The sequence below is a fragment of the Mirounga leonina genome, unplaced genomic scaffold (assembly GCF_011800145.1).
Source record: "Mirounga leonina isolate KUSES-001 unplaced genomic scaffold, KU_Mleo_1.0 Mir_170, whole genome shotgun sequence".
Lineage (NCBI taxonomy): Eukaryota > Metazoa > Chordata > Mammalia > Carnivora > Phocidae > Mirounga > Mirounga leonina.
Window position 1 is genome coordinate 34574758 of NW_023270433.1, and position 22867 is coordinate 34597624.

General features: G+C 43.5%; 1 protein-coding gene across 1 annotated transcript in view; it reads right to left on the bottom strand.

Annotated features, from left to right (window-relative positions):
• The window catches only part of MELK (maternal embryonic leucine zipper kinase), an 87134-nt gene extending 77913 nt beyond the window's left edge, over positions 1-9221 (bottom strand). The window contains exons 1-2 of the mRNA XM_035016299.1: positions 9139-9221; positions 1697-1792 (exon numbers count right to left, since the gene is read on the bottom strand). Coding sequence (XP_034872190.1) covers positions 1697-1754 — 58 coding nt within the window. The 5' untranslated portion in view covers positions 1755-1792; positions 9139-9221. The remainder of the gene's footprint in view (positions 1-1696; positions 1793-9138) is intronic.
• Positions 9222-22867: the final 13646 nt, after the last annotated feature.

Consider the following 22867-nt stretch of genomic DNA (forward strand, 5'->3'; position numbering starts at 1 on the left):
GCTCAGTTTTAAAACTGGATCAAAAGCAGGATATTATGTTTCAAAACTGGATCAAAAGCTGGATAAATGTCTGTACATCAGTATCTAAAAGAAATTGCCAACTTGGGGCACCTGGGTGGCTCAGTCGGTTAAGCATCTGCCTTCAGCTCAGGTCATGATCCCAGGGTCCTGGCATGGAGCCCCGCATCAGGCTCCCTGCTTAGCAGGGAGCCTGCTTCTCCCTCTCCCTCAACCCCTCTCCCGCTGCTTGTGCACTTTCTCTCTCAAATAAATAAATAAAATCTTTAAAAAAAAAAAGGCCACTGGGTGACTCATTTGGCTAAGCGACTGCCTTCAGTTCAGGTCATGATCCCAGGGTCCTGGGATCAAGTCCCACATCAGGCTCCCTGCTCAAAGAGGAGCCTGCTTCTCCCTCTGCCTCCGCCTGCCAACTCCCCGTTTGTGCTCTCTCTGTCAAATAAATAAATAAAATCTTAAAAAAAAAAAAAAGAGAGAGAGAGAAATTGCCAACGTAACATTTCTAAAAAGAAGCTCCTGGTGGTCCCTCTTATGGTCTTCCCCATCTCAGTTAATGGTAACTCAACATTTTCCAAAAACCCGGGAGCCATCCTTAGCCCTTCTCTTTTGTCACACACTCCGTATCCAACCCATCAACAAATCCCATTGGCTCGGTCTTCAAAACACATTAGTGTTACCTTGGGGGAAAAGAGGCAGGTACTGACTGGAAACTTTCTGTCTTAATCTGAACAGGGAACATGTAGGTGGATGTGTACATAAAACTCCACCAAGACTAGTATATTTTGTATATTTTATTGTGTTGCACCCCAATAAATTAAAATACCCATACACACACACACACACAGTGTAAAGAATCCCACCCTTTCACTACCGTCACTGCTATCACCCTCATTCAAGTCCCCATCATCTCCAGCAACACTCACCTGAATTATTGCAATAAACTAACACCTCTCTGCTTCTGCCCCTGCCTTTCCCAGCCCAAACTTTTCACAGCCAAGCAGCCAGAGTGACCCTTAAAAACAAAGGTCAGGGGGCACCTGGGTGGCTCAGTCTATTAAGCATCTGCCTTCAGGGGTGCCTGGGTGGCTCAGTCGTTTTAAGCGTTAAGCGTCTGCCTTCGGCTCAGGTCATGGTCCCAGGGTCCTAGGATCGAGCCCCACATCGGGCTCTCTGCTCAGCGGGAAGCCTGCTTCTCCCTCTCCCACTCCCCCTGCTTGTATTCCCTCTCTTGCTGTCTCTCTCTGTCAAAATAAGTAATAAAATATTAAAAAAAAAAAAAAAAAGCATCTGCCTTCAGCTCGGCTCATGATCCTGCTTAGCAGGGAGCCTGCTTCTCCTCTCCCTCCCTTCCCCCACTGGTGCACACATGCGCGCGCGCGCGCTCTCTCTCTCTCTCTCAAATAAATAAATAAAATCTTAAAAAAAAAAGAAGAAGAAAAAAAAAAACAAAGGTCAGATAGATCACTCCTTGGCTCAAAACTCTCCAGTGACCTTTATTCTAAATAAAAGGACCCACAAGGTCTCTCCTACTACTCTCCTCTCTCTTGCTCTACTTTTTCTTTCTAAAGTAGATTTAAGAATTTTAAAATTAAACTGAAAAGCCCATGACTGCCCAAATGCACTAAATTCTCAAAGAGTTGATCTGTCCTCTGCCTCCAGGGAAAAAAATAACAATTACCTGTCCCAATAGTTTCATATAATTCATAGTATTTGAGAAGTTCATCATAATCTTTCATAGTCCTCCTGGAGGTTTATACAATATTACAAAAAGAACCTGCAAGATAGAAATAGTACATGATCAAAAAAGGAACTACTATGAGATTATCTCCTCCACTCTTGTAAGTGCACATATAAATACATCATAGGCATATAAATGATACCAGAAAAACTGATTAGCTATATGGTTAAGAAAAAAAAAAAACACAACAACTGGCTTCTATCTCATACCATATATAAAAATCAAATTCAGATCAAGGAAAGACTTATATATGAAAGATAAACTTTAAAAAAAAAAATTTTTTTAAGATTTTATTTATTTGACAGAGAGAGACACAGTGAGAGAGGGAACACAAGCGGGGGAGTGGGAGAGGGAGAAGCAGACTTCCCACTGAGCAGGGAGCCCGATGTGGGGCTCGATCCCAGAACCCCGGGATCATGACCTGAGCCAAAGGCAGACGCTTAACGACTGAGCCACCCAGGCGCCCCTAAAATTCAGAACTTTTGCATATCTAAAGATATCCTTTAAAAAAAGAAAGCCATAAATGTGAGAAAATATTTGTTAACACTTATAAACAATGGATTTTTATCCAGAATATACTATATACAATATAGAAAAAGACAACCCAAAAGAAAAAAGCAAATAAAATAAAAAGGCATATCATAAAAAAACACAAATGACCAATAAAAACATGAAAAAACGTTCAGTTTTATTAGTCATCGGGGAAGTGCAAATTAAGATTCCAATGATAAACAATTTTAAGAAACATATAATGAGATAGACACATATGTTATTACTATGCTCCACAATTTACATATGTTACATATACAGTTGGTCCTCGAACAATACAGGGGTTAAGGGCAAGGACTTCCTTGCACAGTCAAAAATCCACATATAACTTTTGACTCCCCCAAAACTTAACTACTAATAGCCTACTGTTGACAGGAAGCCTTATCAATAGCATAAACAGTCAATTAACACATATGCTGTATGTCATATGTATTATATACTAAATTCTTACAATAAGGCAAATTAGAGAAAAGAAAATGTTATTAAGAAAATCATAAGAGGGGTGCCCGGGTGGCTCAGTCGGTTAAGCATCTGACTGTTGGTTTTGGTTCAGGTCATGATCTCGGGGTCCTGGGATCGAGTCCCCCATCGGGCTCCTTGCTCGGTGGGAAGCCTGCTTCTCCCTCTCCCACTCCCCCTGCTTGTGTTCCCTCTCTCGCTATCTCTCTCTCTGTCAAACAAATAAATAAAATTAAAAAAAAAAAAAGTATATATAAATTAGCTGTAAAAAAAAAGTCTTAGGTAGTTATTATTTGATTTTTTCTGTTTTAAAATTAAGTAGAATTACAAAAAAATCATGGAGATGAGTAGGGCCCTATTGTGTACATGAATACCTAAGGTCACACTCATACCACTTTGTGTCATTTGTGGAGGATATGCTGTTAGTTGACTTTAACTAGAGATTAGCAGTGTATCAGGCAGAAGGGCTAGTGCAATCAGACTGTCAACCCTGAATTTTCTTTTTTTCATTTACCCTACAGATGTGCTTACTGAGCACCTATGCTGTATCAGACCTGTGTTTTACACTAACTCTGTAATGGAGAAGAAAAGAGATGTGGTCCCTGCCCTCATGAATCTTGCATTCCAGCAGAGAAGACAAAAAGCAAATAGATAAGAAATAATTAAAAGTTGTCATAAGGGGCGCCTGGGTGGCTCAGTTGGTTAAGCGACTGCCTTCGGCTCAGGTCATGATCCTGGAGTCCCGGGATCGAGTCCCGCATCGGGCTCCTTGCTCAGCGAGGAGTCTGTTTCTCCCTCTGACCCTCCCCCCTCTCATGCCCTCTCTCTCTCTCATTCTCTCTCTCAAATAAATAAATAAAATCTTTAAAAAAAATAAAAATAAAAATAAAAAATAAAAGTTGTCATAAATACTGAGAAAGAAATAGGCAATAGTGGTCAGAATGGGTTGCTGAGAAGTATTTAAGCCAAGAGCCAATTCAAAGGATGAAAAGTGAGAAAAAGAAAATCAGCCCTCAGGTAATCAAATTGAAGGGACTGTTAAAATGATAATGATCCTGGGGCGCCTGGGTGGCTCAGGTGGTTAAGCATCTGCCTTCAACTCAGGTCATGAGCCCCTCTCCCACTCCCCCTCTTGTGTTCCCTCTCTTGCTGTCCCTCTCTCTCTCTGTCAAATAAATAAATAAGAGCGCCTGGGTGGCTCAGATGGTTAAGCGTCTGCCTTCGGCTCAGATCATGATCTCAGGGTCCTGGGATCGAGTCCCGCATTGGGCTCCCTGCTCCTTGGGAGCCTGCTTCTCCTTCTGCCTCTCTCTCTCTGTCTCTAATGAATAAATAAATAAAATCTTTAAATAAATAAATAAATAAATAAAATCTTTAAAAAATAGTAATAAAAATCAAAATGATAATGATCCTTTCTTAGACTGACTGGTGTTTTCTGACCAATGCTGTCCTCCCACCTCCTGCTTCCTTAAGATACCCACCTGCTGAAATGCCACAGCTCTTTGACAATATCCATTCTAAAACTGGTCCTTGCTTCTCTAATCCTTTCTTAAAATCACCAGCACAGTTCAAATCCTATAAGCCCCTTTTCGGTTCCTAGGGAGTATGGCTTCTCTTGCTGCAGCAAGCTAAGAAAACCTAATGTTTTTGTTTTGTTTAGTTTGTGTTTTCAAAAATCAGGTAAGCTAATATATATCAATAAATCTATGAAAAAAAAAAAAAAAAACACAAAAATCAGGTAAGCTTCCTAATGTTTTTACTCCAGATGTGTTTAGTGGTCTTTGGTCAGTAGGCCTCAACAGGAGTTGGGAGCCCAAAAAGGAGAGAAAAAGTATTCTAAAAAGAAGGAATTTAAGTGCAAAGATCCCAGGGGTTAAAAAAAAAAATAGAAAAAAAGATCTACATGTACTGAACTGAAACTGCTTTTAGGGGTACCAACAAATGGAAATGCAGATTTGGAGCCGGGACAACTGGTTAGCCACATGGAAAAAAAGAATACTGGATCTCTCATACCACACACAAAATCAATTACAGTTAGTGTAAAGACTTAAAAGTGAAAGACAAATCTTTAAAATGTAGACTGCTAAGATCTTACCCATACCAGGCCCATAGCTAAGAGTGGGAAAAGGCAGAAAGGAAAAAGAAAAGTAAGAATTAGAAGAATATAGTTTCATGGAAGCCAAAAAGGAAGAAAAAAGTAAAATGAGTAAAAGAAAGTTTCTAGGAAGTAGATTTCTAAAATTTTCTAAAAGTGTTCATATATAGGTCAAGTCCTAGGACATGAGTCTCAGTACTGCAAAGTGGAGATTTCTTTATGGGTAGACATGGGGTGAAAGACCTCTGAACCTATACAGAAATGGCTTCTCTAAGGGGCTCTCCTGCTCAGAGGCTGGTGTGGAAGGACAGGGCTACGGATTTCAACCGTGGGAAGAGATGTCCCAACACCCCTTAGAAAGCCAAGCAGGAATCAGGAAGCCCAGGGAAGTGGTCACTGAGTCAGACACAAAGAATCTCCCATATAATCCAGCACAGCACCCCAGGACTCTAGAGTTCACAAAGGGGTTTGAGGCCAATACCCACCTAGTAACGAAATCCTCCTTTGCCTGGCCTGACCCCTGTGCACAAATCTTCCTTGGTCACCTGCAGCAGGGTTCTGGATCCTCAGACCCCATTCTCTCTAACATCTCAAAAAATTAAGTGAGTACATGCATATCCAACTCGGACTTGGGAAGTTAAGTTCCACCTGGAAAGGGCAAAGCTTATCCATCTTGATTGCTGTCTCTCAGTAGTGGAAATCTGGTGTTAATGCTCATTTCGAGGGCCAGATAGTCTTCCTTCACCAACAGGCAGAGCTCTAGCAAGCCCGCCAAAGGCTTGGGATTGATGAGTGGCCAGCACTATGTTCACTACCTTCATGTTCTCTGTTCCTCATCCTCTCTCATCCAAAGCTGAGTGGCCAGCATGTTACTAAGCCTTAAAAATGGTCATGACTTTGGAAGATCTAGAATGCGAGTTCTACCTCAGGAGTGTGGTGAGTTTATTTAAAAAACAAACAAACAAATAAAAACAGGGTAAAAGGGGAGATCCTTACTACAGTGAGGATGGGACACCTTCTTAAATTGAGGTAGAGAAAAAACAATGAAATAATCAAAAGCCCAAGAGCTGCAAGATATTTTTTCAAATATCCTTTTAAATCTCCTTTTAAAATGCCTAAAGCACTCTGATTCAATGAATCATTTTACTTAGAGATAAAAGATAAATTACTGTCAGCAAGTAAAAAGCCTTCAAAAATTTGGTCGGTGATGGGGCGCCTGGGTGGCTCAGTCGTTAAGCGTCTGCCTTCGGCTCAGGTCATGATCCCACAGTCCTGGGATCGAGCCCCGCATCAGGCTCCCCGCTCTGCGGGAAGCCTGCTTCTCCCTCTCCCACTCCCCCTGCTTGTGTTCCCTCTCTCGCTGTCTTTCTCTCTGTCAAATAAATTTTTTAAAAAAACCTTTAAAAAATAAATAAATAAATAATAAATAAATAAATAAATAAATAAATAAAAATTTGGTCGGTGAACAGAACACTAGAACAGAAGCTTTGGAAGGAAAATTAAAACTCAAGGAAAATATCAGCCTTAAAAAAAAAAAACTAAACGTTTTAATCTCAACCCCAAAGGTATTATAGCAAGAAAGATAAAAGATCATGGACAAAAGACATTGTGATCCAATAAACAGTAGCTATTTCCTAGGAAGAGATGGCCTTGGACCAATTTAATTAGGTTAAACTTTTAATCTAGCTGAACCTGCATGAATGGGGTAAGGCAATGGAAGAAGCAAAGTCAGGTCACGGAAAGCTGGGATATAAAATATTCTGCTTCCGCTGTGTGGCAAAAGTTACTCCAGGGAAGGAGACATCACAGAGGTGATGCCTGAGGCATAGGATTAAAAATATCCTTAACAGCAGTACTAATTCAGAAATCTTTTAAAGAGTATTTGTCAGTGGGGCAAAGGTGGGAATGAAGTGGAACCACACCCCAAAAAGACAGGGCTCATATGACTAAGAAATTTCAAAACAGACAACAACAGCAATAAAAGTACAAGTCAACACAAGAAATCTTTGGGATTCTAAGGCGCCTAGCTGGCTCAGTCGGTGGGGCATGCAATCCTTGATCTCGTGGTTTTGAGTTTGAGCCCCACACTGGGTGTAGAGATTACTTAAAAGTAAAATCTCTTTTTAAAAAGGTGGGGGGCACTTGGGTGACTCAGTTAAGCAGCCAACTCTTGGTTTCAGATCAGGTCATGATTTCAGGGCCATGGGATCTAGCCCCACATCTGGCTCCGTGCTGGGCGTGGAGCCTGCTTAGGATTCTCTCTCTCCCCTCTGCTCCTCCCCACTACTCCCATACACTCTCTCTCTAAAAGAAAGGAAAAAAAGAAAAAGAAATCTTTGGGATCCTGATGAGGAAGAGAAAGAGTAGGAGATTAGAAATGGGGGAATGTCAGGCTATAAATCTGTTCAAAGCCCAACTAAGGCAGTATTGGGGTATTCAGAACACAGGGGCTAAAAAGGAAACACAAAAAGACATTTCAAAGCTTAAGAACCATGAGATGGAAATGGACAAAAGCCTCACAAAATATAAGACTCCTAACTGCCAACTGCACGTGCCTAAATTCCATACAAAGGGCTGGGCTTTGCCATACTCAAAAGGAGACAACCATTTGTATGACATTGGAATTCACTTCCCCAGATGAGAGATATAAGAATTCACAATTAACTTGATAGATTTCTCCCAAATGAGTTTTGAACTTCCAGGTCATGGCCTCAAGTCAACTAGCAGAGGTCAACTTGTGCCAATGTAAGACAAAACCAAGCACCTTCTCTTTCTCTTTCTTCCTTTTTCTTTATCTACCACCTGCCCCCTCAAATTATACCATGTTTTTGGATGGGTAATACAAATGTGGGCCTCAATTATACCTACTGAATCCAGGGAACGTCATTTTTGCTACTGTAGAAGGAAACTGGTGTTTGCATTGCAAACTGCTATAATGGCAGCAGAGTTTACTTGGTTTTTAAATTTTGTAGAACTGGTCTAAATATTCTTAAGTGCCCTGTTTATCCTCTAGAGTTTAGAAATATAGAGTATAGGAAGGATGGGACTGGAGTAACCCAACTTTGTAGCTGCTTAAAGGAGGTATATGATCAATGTGGAAGGCAGCCTCTCAACTGTGGATAATGAACAAGAAAACTAGACCCCAATCAGATACCTGAATGTCCTTTTCAGTGTGACTAAACAGAATTGTGGGCATGTACATTTGGGATCTTGAATTTCTGAGGCAACAAGGAAGTGCCTAATGGAAGATTTATCATTAAATTTTATAGAAGAGCAACAAATTGGGGGCAATTTCTTACTAATGGTACTAGCTGGGCTATGCTATTACCTGCTGGGTAATACATTTACCTCACCTATGAGCTTGGTTAAGATACTGACGTCCAGGATATTTCAAATAAGTAGAATACAGAATAGCTTATAAGGTGGCCTTGTAATTGATACATTTAATTAACAGCCTCTCCTGCTCCTTTGCAGAGGATGCTGGGAGAACCAACGAAGAGGCATTCATTCCTAAAGGCGTTAAGAGACTCATCTGCCCATCTGGTTGGTCCACAGTAGATACATAAGAAAGTCAGATCCGCTGGTGAAAGAAGCCCATGATGGTGCAGTAGAGGAGTTTCCGATTTCTCCCAAACAACATAGTAAACAGAAACCATATTATGAACAAAAAAGTTAAGGAACACTGGCTTCTAAGCAAAACTCCAGGTACCTCTGAAACCCGCCGCCACTTTCCCCCATTCCACTACCAAAGAGAAATACCAAAGGTGAGGCTCAAGAACAATTACTCAGGCTAGCTGCTACAAGTCTGATCGCTTTCTTGGGATGCTCTCCTTTGGGAGTTTCTCCTTTTCCCACCAGTTTCTTGGTGGTGCTGCTTCTTCCACTGCTTTGGCAGGCTGGGTATATCCCTTTTAGTGTGAGCCTCTTAAGCCACTACTTTAGGAAGGTGAAGGAAGAGGAAGGATTTGGACTCTGAAAAGGGAGTGGTTAACACATAACGTGCAATGGGAATTCACACCTCTCGCAGCCTACTTAGTGGCAAACGCTTTGCCTGCCCCTCACAATAACCCTGAGGTAGGTACGATCATTATCCTCACTTACAGAGGAGAAAACCGGAGGTCGGAAAGCCTGACTATGTCATCCGAGAAGTGGGCTCACAAGGTGGGGCTCCGGGTAAATTCTCCAGTCTCCTGCGAGCCAGGAGCAAGCTGGGCTCACGCCGCCGGTGCCCCGCGCGGCGCACAGCCCGGACCCCGGTGCTACGGGGGGAGACACTAACCTGAGGGGCGGAGGGCCGGGCGAGGCGGGGCCGGGTAGAAGCACACTGGAGCCGGCCAGCCGTCCCGAGCGAAGCAGCGAGTGTCCAGAGCCCCGAGGAAGCTTTGGAATCGTCGGGTTCCGGCCGCTTCCGCCCGCCAAGGAAATCAAACCTCCCGGGCCGGAAGGGGCGGGGCGCTGCGGGGGCGCGCGCGGCGCCGGTCTGGGTGAGGCGGGGGCGCGCGGCTGCGTTCGGACCCGCTGCAGGAAGGGCTGGACAGGGAAGGGGGCCGCAGAGTGGTCCTGCGGCTGCCAGGGCCGGTGACGTAAGGCCTTAGTCTTCTGTCTGGGTATGCCTTCACCCGAGGGCATGTGAAGGTTCTCCAGGGGGCGTGGACGTACAAAGTTTCCACATAATTCAGCCTTCTTACGCCCCGCTTCCTAAAATTGATCTGCAGAGCAGTTGCTAATCTTCACGGTTCTCATTTTGTCCTCTCCTTGCCCAGTGGCCCTTCTCTCACCCATCAAATACAAGTATACCTCTCCTCTCGCCAAATCTTACTAAAATGTGCTGCCACCTGGAATAAAACCCCCAGGGGCCAAATTAATTGTCCATTAGGTAACTCAAGGTACCATAAACATCAACCCGGCCTCACAGTGGAAGTCTTTCTAATACAGTTCACTGTCTGATCATTATGTGATTTTCATCTCTGTATGAATTACAATTGTAACGGTAACTCTATCTGGAAGAAAAAATAAAAAATTATGGCCACAGGAAAGAAAACATTAAGTATAAATTTGCATATGTATTTTTAAAATAGACATTACTTTTTGGGGCACCTGGGTGTCTCAGTCAGTTCAATGTGGGAAACAAAGGCAGAAGAGAAATTATTAAATTTCCTTACTACCTACAGCCCATTGACAAGTCATTGAAACAGGCAGAGTGACATTCCTTTAGGGACTCAACTGCCTCAATGTTAATATTTTGCTAAGGGCAAAAGGCAATCCTAGTCTGACCGCTCCCCCCCCCCCCACCATCTTGTAAATCTCCTTTAATGTATAAAACTTCCTTTGGAAACTTCCTTTATCTCTAAACCCCCCAAGACATGTGTTGGTAATCAACCCCCAAGCATATGGCCCACCGATATACATCTGAAGGGTCTCATGACTAAGGTTTTATTAGACAGCCATAAATGACAATAGCTAGCCCCCTCAAGGTCCTGGAAACCTTGCTTTCAAAATTCCTTAGAGACTTATGCTATCCCTAACCCCCTCCCAACTTGAGAGTATATAATGGGCTACTCTTCATGACCTCAGTGCAGCTCTTCCTGCCCATGGGTCCTGTCCCCAGGCTTTAATAAAACCACCTTTTTGCACCAAAGACGTCTAAAGAATTCTTTCTTGGCCGTTGGCTTCGAACCCTAATGTCATCTTTCCTACATCAAGTTAAGCAGCGGACTCTTGATTTCTGCTCAGCTCATGATCTCAGGGTTATGAGATGGAGCCCCCAGTCAGGCTCCACCTTGGGCTTCTCTCTCTCCCTCTGCCCCTCCCCCACCAGCTCACAGGCTCTCTCTCCCTCAAAAAATAAAATAAAAGAGACATTACTTTTTGTAGAGCAGTTTTAGGTTCACAGCAAATTTAATGGTAAGGTACAGAGATATCCCCTAAAAATTCTGCCCCCACACATGCATAGCCACCCCCATTATCAATATGCCTCACCCAATCACCAAAGTGGTACATATGTTACAACTGATGAACCTACATTGACATATTATCACTCAAAGACCATAGTTCACATCAGGGTTCCCTCTTGGTGTGTACATTTTATGGGTTTAGACAAATGTATAATGACATGTATCCACTATTATAGTCCATACAGAGTAGTTTTGCTGCCCTAAAAATTCTCTGCTCTGCTCTACCTACCCATGAAGCAGTATAGTTATATATAATATATATATACACTTTTTTTTACTGCAATGAAGTACAATAGGGTTATAGATAAAAGATTTTCAAGCAGAAAAAATTACATTAAGATAACATTCTGTGGAATGGAAATATGAATCAGGAGAAAAAAAGAGGAGAAATGAGCAAGTGTTAAAAAAAGAAGCTGTGTATTTTTGTTTGTGTATTTTTTTTTAAGATTTTATTTATTTAGGGCGCCTGGGTGGCTCAGTTGGTTAAGCGACTGCCTTCAGCTCAGGTCATGATCCTGGAGTCCCGGGATCGAGTCCCGCATCAGGCTCCCTGCTCGGCGGGGAGCCTGCTTCTCCCTCTGACCCTCCCCCCTCTCATGTGCTCTCTGTCTCTCTCATTCTCTCTGTCTCAAATAAATAAATAAAATCTTTAATAAAAAATTAAAAAATAAGATTTTATTTATTTATTCATCAGAGAGAGAGCATAAGCAGAGGGAAGGGCAGGCAGAGGGAGAAGCAGGCTCCCAGCTGAGCAAGAAGCCCAATGCAGGACTCGATCCCAGGACCCTGGAACCATGACCCAAGCCAAAGGCAGACACTTAACCTACTGAGCCACCCAGGTGCCCCTGTTTATGTATTTTTTTTTTTAATGGCTGATGGTGGATATCAAATCACCCAGTATTTCCAGTCCTTTGGATAACTTTAAAGGAGTGATGTTACAGCTTTATTCTAAGATGTATACAATAATCCACTTTTTAAAGAAATATTTACAATAATCCAAAAATTATATTCTTTGACCATTCAGGATTATGTGAAAATTTAGATGTCTACTTTTTCAAAATTATTTTGAGTATACATATTTAAAAGAGTTTGAATTTAGGATAGTAATTATGCCACAAGGCAAAACAGTCCAGTGCAAGGAGGCAGGGCTCTGAGTTGTGAGGCCTGAAAGAAGTGCCGGATCCAAACCAAAAAATAATAATAATAAATAAAAATAAAAACTTCTCAGTTACAAGAAAGGAGAAGAAGAAGAAGAAGAAAAGAAGAAGAAGAAGGAGAAGGAGAAGGAGAAGGAGAAGAAGGAGAAGAGCCTGATCCTCTGCAGGCCTATTTCTTCATATGGATAATAAGGAGATTGGATTATGTTTGTGCTGCTCCCTGTTTCATGAGTCACTAACTGGGTGGGTCTGGCCATTTGGGATATAACATGTCTACCAAAAATTATACCATTAGCAGCAATAATAAGACCCACTATGACTTTTTGAGCAGTTAATATGCACTTATATGTATCATCTCTATAACCAAATGCCTGACCCTCTCACGTAGGGTAATGTGTGCTATTCATTCTTCCATCAGTCACCAGTGCCTACCCTATCCCAGACCCTGTTCAGGGCAATGCCAGAGAAAGGAGAAAAAGAGATATGGCTTCGGCCCAAGGAAGCTCACAGACAGAAGAGCCAGACTCAGATTCATAAACAACCAACTCTAATAAAGGGCCAAACAAAAGTACTAAATACAAGTGCACACAACCATGCTGATTAGAGCTCAAAGAGGAGAGCAATCATTTCTGACCAGGGGATTGAAGTATTTCATATTGGAGTTGGGCCTTGGGGGGGAAAAAAAAGAAAAGAAAAGCATTCTGCAGACAGGGCAAGGTACATGTGCAGAAGCCCAGAGGCAAGAAAATATAAGTCTCTTCAGAGCAAGGCATGTTGGGTTGAGCCACAAGGAGACAGGGGGTGTGGCAAGAAAGGAAGAGCAGGTAAGTGGAGACCCACCTCCTCAGGCCTTGTGTGCCCGGCTAGAATTGGGTGGGGTGCTGACGAGGAGAGGGGGATGAGCAGATGTATCTTTCAGAGAAAGACCCACCCTGCCAGCATAGGAGTATCTGGGCTCGGCAAGGCAGGGTAAGAACTGTGCTTCTCTGGTGGTAGAATGGATGCTCGGATGTCAGCACTGTATGTGGCTAAGTCATCAGTGGAGACAGGAAGCAAAGTCTTCAGTCCATTCACAGCAATGCTGCTTCCCTTACTAAGCCCAGGTTATAAGCCATGTCTTGATTCCTATATACAATCCAAGAGAAATTGGGGAGCCATACAAAATTAAGTTTTTGGCCATAGTCCTGCTAGAAAAGGGGATAACTCTAAAAAAAAAAAAAAATCCTATTAAAAATACTTCACAGGCGCCTGGTAGCTCAGTCAGTTAAGCGTCGGGCTCTTGTTTCAGCTCAGGTCATGATCTCATGGGTCCTAAGATAAAGCCCCATGTCGGACTCTGTACCCAGCGTAGAGTCTGCTTGGGATTCTCAATCTCCCTCTCAAAATAAATAAATAAATCTTTATTTTTGTATTCTTTTTTAAAGATTTTATTTATTTATTTGACAGAGACAGACACAGCGAAAGAGGGAACACAAGCAGAGGGAGTGGGAGAGGGAGAAGCAGGTTTCCCGCGGAGCAAGGAGCCGGATGCGGGACTCAACCATGACCTGAGCCGAAGGCAGACGCTTAACGACTGAGCCACTCAGGTGCCCCAATAAATAAATCTTTAAAAAAATCCTTCAGAAATTTGAATTTGAAAACTACCTTGGAAATTTGTTAAATTTCCTAATTTTGATCATTGAACCTGTAGTTATGTAAGAGAGTGTCCTTGTTCTGCGGAAAACAGAGAGAGGGAGAGAGAATGATGATGATGACAGTGACGATGATAGGGCAAAATGTGGAATTAGTGAATCTGAGTAAAAGATATGTGAGAGTTCCTTGTTCTGTTCTATTCTTGCAACTTTCCAATAACTTTGAAATTGTATCAAAATAAAAAGTAAACAAAAAATGTCCGGAATACATTTCTTATTTTTTAAGATTTATTTACTTATTTTAGAGGGGGGTAGGGGCAGAGGGAGACAGAATCTCAAGCCGACTTGCACTAAGTGGGGAGCTCATCATGGGGCTCAATCTCATGACCCTGAGGTCAGGGCCCAAGGTGAAACCAAGAGTCAGACGCTTACTTGAGTGTGCCACCCAGGTGCCTCAGGAATACATTTCTTAATTCTGTTTACCCTTAGCACCTACCACAGAATCTTAACATCACTATAAATAAACAATGGTTTATCTCTTAAGTTTCCACTCTCTGCTAGACACTGTATTAGGGGCTGTAGATACATTATTTCTAATCCTGCAGAGCAGATATTCCTATTCCCATTTTATAGATGAGGAAACTGAAGCTCAAGAAGTTTAGTTACCCGGTAAGAAGCAGAGCCAGGGATCCGAAGCTCAGGCTTTTTCAGCTGTAGTTCTGTTAATGTTTGCTGAACTGAACATGAGAGAAGTTTGAACAATTGAAGTTTAAGGTACATACAAATTTAAGAGACTTTATGAATTAATAAGAATGATAATGAACACTCTGATCAAAAAGAGTACCCTCATCAATAGGCAAAGGCTAAATATTACGCATTAGAATACTATGCAACCAATTTTTCAAAAAAAGTAGATAAATATACTGCCATTAGGGTTTCGAAGTAAAAAAAATCAACATAGGGACATATTTATACTAAAAAATTATCCAGTATTTATCCAAAATTCAAATTTCACTGGGCATCTTATATTTTTAATTGCTGTAGCTGGCAAACTTAAATGCCATGGAAGGATGTCTGCTTTTTAGGTGAAAAAATAAGCTACTTATATAGATAAATAGTACAGCCCCATTTTTATTTAGAAAAATGTGTAAGTATAGGAAAATGTCTGGAAGGATATATTGTAGGATATAATGTATAAGTATAGGAAAATGTCTGGAAGAATATGTTGTAGTGTTAAAATTCCCTCTAGAAAATGGAATTAGGTTATGGAGAGGAGACTCTTAGTTTTTACTTTCTATGCTACTATATTGCATGGATTTTTAATTGAAATTTTTATTGAGATAATTATAGATTCACATGCAGTAGTAATAAGAGATAATGCAGAGAGATCCCTTATATGCTTTGTTCAGTTTCCCTCTAAATAAGGAAAAAACCTCTTTTTTCCCCTCTTCTTTTTACTACTCACACTAAACACTCTGACACCAGCTTAATGTTCACAATTCAATTCAATTCTGACACTATCTACCTAGAGTTAGCATTAGACAACACATTAGACACACTAAGGGTTCGGTCCACAAAACTGCACCCACTTCAGATGCCCATCTGGAGTCCGGGCCTCCTGCGCTTCAGACCAACCAGCTATAAATCAGGGGTTCCCATGACCCCCTCCTTGGGTTTGATAATTTGTTAGAGTGGCACACAGAACTCAGGAAAACAGTTTACTTACTACATTACTGGTTTATTCTAAACGGATACAACTCAGGAACAACCAAACTGAAGAGATGCATAGGGCAAGGTATGTGGAAAGGGGCTCAGAGCTTCCATGCCCTCTCCAGGCGAGTCACCCTCCCAGCACTTTGATGTGTTCAGTGACCTGGAAGCTCTCTGAATGCTTGGCTTAGGGCTTTCTATGGGGGCTTCACTATGTGGGTATGATTGATTAAATCACCAGCCACTGATCATTAACTTCCAGCCTCTTGGCCCTCCCTGGAGGTTGGGGGATGGGGCTAAAAGTTCCAATTCTCTAATCACAATGTTGGTTCCTCTGGCAAAAACCAACCCCTCCATCCTTAGGGGCTTTCCAAGAGACTCCAGCCAATAGTCATCTCATTAACATATAGAAATACACTTATTGCTTCAGAGATTCCAAGGGTTTTAGGAGCTGTGTGTCAGGAAAGGGGGAGGGGGGAAGGCAGACAGCAAATATATATTTCTTATTATGCCATATCCCCAATGATAACATTTTGTAAAACAGATTCATCCAAGGTGTTGCATGTATCAATGGTGTATTCCTTTTTATTGCTGAATAGCATTCCATGGTGTGTGTGTGTGTGCATATATGTGTGTGTATATATACATTCACATGCTGAAAGACATCTGGGATGATTCTGGTTTGGAGCTATTACAAATAAAGCTGTTATGAACATTTGTGTGAGGGTTATTGCATGCATTTTTAAATGAATTTTTAGATCTAAAAATAATAGACTATATAAAAATGTTAAAACATCAACATGACAAAAAAAAAACCACGCAAATAAATTGAAAAGCCAGCCACAAACTGGGAAATATTTACAACTTATTCATAGACAAAATAAACTGGTAGCCAAGATTACCTCTGGGGGAACTGACTGGCTAGAGGAAAGAAGAGGAAAGAAAACTTCTTTTTCACCACTTTGGCTTTGTACTGATAAACTTCATTGGTGCATCAGGACCCACAGCAGGGTGAGGTCCACGTCACAAATCTAAGCCTAAACTGGCCTGCACTTACAGGAAACACCTGTCATGGAAACCTATCTCCTACACCGACCCCAGTCCTCCAGTTCAGCTTTAGCTAGCTTACCTTACCCGAGAAAACGGGTCCTGTTAGCCCTATGAGGAAATCCCCAGCCTCCTAGCCAATCATGCCCTGTTTGGGCATTGCTGCTTCTAATGCTCTATAAAACTCCTTCTTACCCCAAATCCCACGGGAAGAGTGCTTCGCTGCTGGTGAGGCACAGTACTCCCCCCAATCCATGGATTGTTTTCCTTTGCACAAAGAACATCAAGCTTGTTACTAAACTGTCTTAGTTTTGTCATATGACAGTACCTTTTGAATTTTATACCAAACTTGTCTATTACCTTTTCAAAGCTGAATTGCTTTTTAAAGTAATATGTGCATTTTAAAAATCTTTTGCAACAGACATAATTACTTCAAATAAAAAAAATTTACAAAATGATTTTCTGGATGAAACAAATAAGCTATATGCTGTGATTTCAGAACTACATAATCCTCTCCCAAGGGCCTGGGGACATGGGCAGGAGGTGTTTCCCTGATGAAATTAGTGCGAATGCACAAAAATATAAGAATCTTGCCCACCCAAGGAGCTAATGTGCATGTTGCTCGGAAATAAAGATGTTTTCTGCAAGTCTTTACTGCGAGGGCAGAAACAATAATCCAGGAAACTAAACTGTAGGTGACAGAAGCGGGGAAGGAAAGGGACCTACATGGAGCAAAGAGAAAAAAAGGTCACCTTTTAAGAAATGGACTCTGCAGGGGAGCCTGGCTGGTTCAGTCTGTGGAGTATGCCACTTGTGATCATAGGGTCATGAGTTGGAGCCCCATGTTGGGTGTAGAGATTTAAAAAGAGAGAGAGAGGGCGCCTGGGTGGCTCAGTCGTTAAGCGTCTGCCTTCGGCTCAGGTCATTATCTCAGGGTCCTGGGATCGAGTCCCGCATCGGGCTCCCTCCTCCTTGGGAGCCTGCTTCTCCCTCTGCCTCTCTCTCTCTGTCTCTAATGAATAAATAAATAAAATCTTAAAAAAAATTTTTTAAAAAGAGAGAGAGAAGTGGACACTGTATTCAGTCCCTATAGATGGATGATTTGTCACCAGGGGAGAGACTGGGCAGGGCAGCAGGGAGAATTCTCCAAGTCTGAGCCCTTTCAGAGCTAGCAGGAGGGGACTGAGCCACAGCAGCATCCAGGCACCCTGCCTCACTGGAAGCTTGCATCCTCTAAGCAGCCTTCTGGGAGCGGAGGGTGGCCAGTTCCCGAAGATTTGTTGTCCTCATGTGAATGAATCCACAAGCTCTGGCTTTTCCCTAGTAGTCTTCTGGGAGTTTAGTGATGGCGGTGAGCACCCCGAAACCGGGGTCTTCTGAGTGTGTGAAGCCTGAGCTCTCGTTCCCAGGAGAACGCACCCTTGGCCTCTGTGATCATGCAGCCTTACGCACACACTTCCAGTAGTCCGCTGAACCCCAAGGCTCACAGCCAGCTGCTCAAATGTTGCTGGGAGACTCTGGAATACTGGAGGCCAGAGACCATGTCTGGGAGCCTGCTCCCAGCCTGGCACACAATAGGAATTCAATAAACTTTCTTTTTGAAATGTAAGATGCGTGTGTGTGTGTATCTGTGTGTCTGTGTGTGCAAGCTTAGCTTGATTTTGAGTTTGAATTCACATTCTGCCAAAGGAGCAGAAACTTAATCTCAGGCTTTTGGAGTCCACCCCACAATTTCTCTTCCATCTCATTAAGATGATGGAGGTGAGCACCTGACCCTTCCTTGGTCATCAGCCCATGCCAGTGACCATCACCATTTCTCTCATTCCTGACAGTCAAGACCCTTCTGGCCTGGAAGCTCTCTTCCCTTTCCTGCCATCTGAGACTGTGGGAATCAGACTCCTTCTCTGGAGTAAAAGAATCCCCAAGCTTCAACTTTGCCTCATGAGGCTCTGTCAAGAAGGCAGGACTTGTCCCTCCACACACCACCAAGGTCTCTATCCCCATTACTTCCCCTTTGTCTTTTCTTTCTCCCAGCTGCAGGGAAACCTCTTCTTTGTTTGAGGGTGGGGTTTGGGAAGCCCTATTCTCTCTCAGAGAGATTTTATCTATTCTTGGAGTCTTCTCTATTTATGGAAGGGCATATATTTTTGGACACCAGAGCAAGAGAGACTCCTTTGATTTTCTTTCATCTCTATCACATCCCTTTCCTAGGGACATAGAAGACCAAAAAGGCAGCCCCTTGAATGGAGGAGGGGTAGGGCAGTAAATTGAGAGGAAGGTGATAAAGCACATGGTGAAAGGAATACTGTTAAACATCTCAAAAAATCAGGAAACAAACTGAGGGTTGCTGAAGTGGTGGGGGGTGGGAGGGATGGGGTGGCTGGGTGATAGACATTGGGGAGGGTATGTGCTATGGTGAGTGCTGTGAATTGTGTAAGACCGATGAATCACAGACCTGTACCCCTGAAGCAAATAATATATGATAATTTTTTAAAAATCTCAAAAAACTGTATTCCAGCACACACAACAGCTCACTACATTTTTAATGACACGTGAGTGAATGAGTATTCACCTGCCAAGGGAAAAGTTACCTTGCATTGTGTCCCGGCTTCAACCCAGGCGCCATACTGTGTGTGCCTGAGAGCCATGGCTATCAGAAGATGTCATCTGGAGGGTCATCTACGGTAACCGAGCCCACAGATCACCCTCCTTGGGTACAAATAAATCTTGAAACAGCTTTCATTCCCAGTTCAGAAGCTATGCATGCTGGCCAGGATTCCCAGAATCCCTGAAGCTGGGTTGGGGGATGGAAATCCCAACCTGTTCCCTCTGAGGGGAGTTTCCGAGTTAAGGAGAGCCAGCAGGTCCGAGATCAGAACGTTTTAGGTCAGAATACTGGGAACAGGTGGACTGCTGATCAGGCAGCTTTGGGCCTGGCTGCTCCGCCTCTGTTGTGCACTCAGCCCCCTTGCCTCCTGTGACAGCTGCTGGAGACCCCTCCTTGCTGTGAGGTCCTCATAGCAGAGCTTCCTTGGCTCTGCCTCCCCATGGCAGGGCCAGCAGAGGACTCTGTGTAGAACTGAACTGAAGGACAAACAGGAGGATTTAAGCTAAGAAATGGGCATGTCCACCATAAGAAGGCTCCCTGGCAGTTCTCTAAAATCTCCAACCCCATGGCCAAAGGTATCACCCTGTCTTTAAGAAGGGCATTGTAGAGTGCTCAGGGGATTGCAGTGAGGTCACATAGCTTCAGCCCCCAAGGCTGAGAGGGACCTGTACCAGCCCTGGAGCCTTTAGAACCAGGGCCTGGAGTCCAAGGCTCTCCACTGAGCAGACGTCTACCAAACACTTGCTGTGTGTGGAGACAGAGATAAAAGTGATGCCACCCAACAAACATTTAATGGGCTCCCTCAAGTCCCTGCTTTCACAAAGCTTATCTTCTAGGAAGAGAGACAGAGAACAAACAAACATATAAGTGGTTTCATTTCAGAACGTGACACTTGCTGGTTAAGAAAGCTACGCAGGGACAGGGAATGGAAAGTGACGTGGAGAGAGTTGCTGTTGCAGAGAAGGGTCTGAGGAGGTCCCTCTGAGGAGATGACAGGAGAGCAGAGGTCTGCAGGATGAAAAATAGGCACGTGAAGGTAGAAAAAGAAACATTCCACACAGAGGGAGCAGCAGATACAGGTTCTTGGTGTGTTCAGAGAAGGTCTGCATGGCCGGCGCAGAGAGAACAGGAGGAGGAAGGCGGGTGGTCACATGGGAGAGGCGCTGGCAACGTCACAGAGGGCAGAGCGCCCTGCTGCCCATGGAAGCACCTCAGATTTCATTCCGGGTGTGAGGTAAGGTCAACCGATGAGCAGAGGGGTGACATGACCTGATTTACATTTTTAAAAGGCCAGAAGGCAGCTGTGTGGAGAACTGACTGGAAGGGAGAAGAGTTTAAGTAGTAAGACCTGTCAAGAAAGCTATTGCTGTCACAGGAGATGACAGTGGCTTGGGTGTGGGTGGCAGTGATGAATGGTGAAAAGCTGTCAGAATCCTGGATATATTCCAAAGGCAGACCCCACAGGACTTGCTGATGGAGTGGATCTTGGGGACTAAGGAGAGGAGTCAAGAATGACTCTAGGGGGCGCCTGGGTGGCTCAGTCATTAAGCGTCTGCCTTCGGCTCAGGTCATGATCCCAGCGTCCTGGGATCGAGCCCCGCATCAGGCTCCCTGCTCGGCGGGGAGCCTGCTTCTCCTTCTCCCTCTGCTGCTCCCCCTGCTTGTGCTCTCTCTGTCAAATAAATAAAATCTTAAAAAAAAAGAATGACTCTACGGTTTTGAGCTGGGCACGTGGGTGAATGGTGATGCCATCAGCTAAGTGGTAGGTAGTATACGGGGTGGGGTGGGAGGACGTCTAGAATCAGGAATTTATTTTGCAGTGATAGGAGGGCAATTAGATATGTGGTTCTGGAGCTCTGGGGTAGGTTGGGACTAGAGGTAGACCGGGCAGTCATCTGTGCAGAGGTGGCATTTGAGCTCCAGGACTAGATGAGATAAATAGGAAGAGGGTAGAGACAGAGAAGAGGTTTGTGAATTCAACGCTGGAACATGCCACCAAAATGTGGTCAGGAAGAGAAGGAGCGGCTGAGAAGGTACAAAAGTCAACCATGTCTGAAGGGAAGCCTGGGAAGAAAGTTCTTCAAGGAGCGTGTCAGAAGCAGCTCTTGCACAATCAGACGTATAACTACAGAGAACGACCTGATGGTTGCCAGAGGGGAAGGGGGTGGGGGGTGAGCAAAAAGGAGGAAGAGGAGTGGGAAATAAGGGCTGCCATTTATGGGATGAAGAAGTCACAGGATGAAAGGCACAGCTTAGGGAATACAGTCACTGATGTCGTAATAGCCTCCTATGGTGAGAGATGGTAGCCATGCCTGTGGGGAACACAGCATCACACATGAGCTTATCCAATCACTATGCTGTATGTTGTACCCCAAAACTAACGTAACATTGTGTGTCAACTATATTCAAATAAAATTTTCTATCTTTAAAGCTGCTAGTAGATTAAGATGAGAACTGAGAGTTAACCACTGGCTAGGAAAAGTGGAAACTGGTAACTTTTCCGTGAAATGCTGAGGTGCTTGCCTCACTGAAGTGGACTGAGGAGAAAATGAGAGGCAAGGAAGTGAATGAAGAGCATGAGGGAATCCCCAGGAGACAGCCAGCACCCTGAGCCCAGCTGGGCTTTATTTTTGCTATTTCTTTGGGTTTTGTTTTTTTAAGTAGGCTTCATGCTCAGTGTGGAGCCCACTGCAGAGCTTGAACTCACAACCCTGAGATCAAGACCTGAGCTGAGAATAAGAGTCAGAGGCTTAAATCGACTGAGCCACCCAGGCACCCCCTCAGCTGGGATTTTTTTTTTTTTTTTTGAGATGTCTTAATGAAGGTATTATTGACTTGGGGAGGTGGAGGAAGGGGACTAACAGGGAAGTCGAGACTCCCAGGGAACAGAATGGTGGGAAGTTGTTAACACCCTGAGGCCTGAGGGGCGTCCTGAGGGGTGAGAGGCGAAAACTGTATTAGCTGTTGCTAGGTGAGAAGCTTTTGAAGAGGGCCACCTGGAGCCAAAGTTGTAGCTGCTGAGAGAAGTAGCCATTCAGAAACACTGCAAAGTAGGGTGGAAACACAAAGAATAAGTTGGGCTGAACTCAGTTGGAAGCTGTTGGAAGGCACTGGGTCAGACGGCCACAGAAACCAGTTTCCCAGAACAGAGATGGATGGAGAATGGTTTGGGGCGTGAAAGGGAGCAGGACAAACAAACAAAAATCAGCACAGCTGTAAGCTGGGGGCGGGGGGGGGCAGCAAGTACAGGCAACTCCAAAATAGACAAACAGGGAAGGTAGCAAGGCACAGAAATGGTCAGGAGAACGTCAAATCTCAGCCTCACCACTGTTTTACCATGGACACAATGATTTCATATTCTCGGGTATTGTGAGAATTAAATGAGATCACGGATATAAGGTTCCTGGACTCAATAAATTGTAGCTATTATCAGTTACCATAAAAGCACTATAAAGACACAGCATTCGTTTATTTTAAAAGTAGCTTTTAAGTATCATGTTTAAGAACTGTGGTAATTTAATAAATTTTCAATGAGGAGAACAAGTCCAGCCTTCTGGCCCCGTACAAGTCCAGCCTTCTGGCACCGTGCAGAAAAGTGTTTCTCGTTTTACTGCTTGACCGTGTGGCTATGCGAGCTGTTACCACCTGGTGGCAGCATAACCCAATCATGGATTCCATTGTTTGGAGGGACAACTTCATTTAAAAAAAAAAAAAAAGACTATGGGTGGAAAGGAGCAGACATTCTGTACCTCCTAAGGAAATGCACAGCACCACCCATGAAGGAGCCTTGCCAAAAAAATCAAACCTGAATCTGATTAAGGTTCTGGATCCAACTACCAATTTGCAGAAAGTACAGGAAGAGACATTAAACAACTTCATGAGGTTGTGGGTGGCAAGTGAG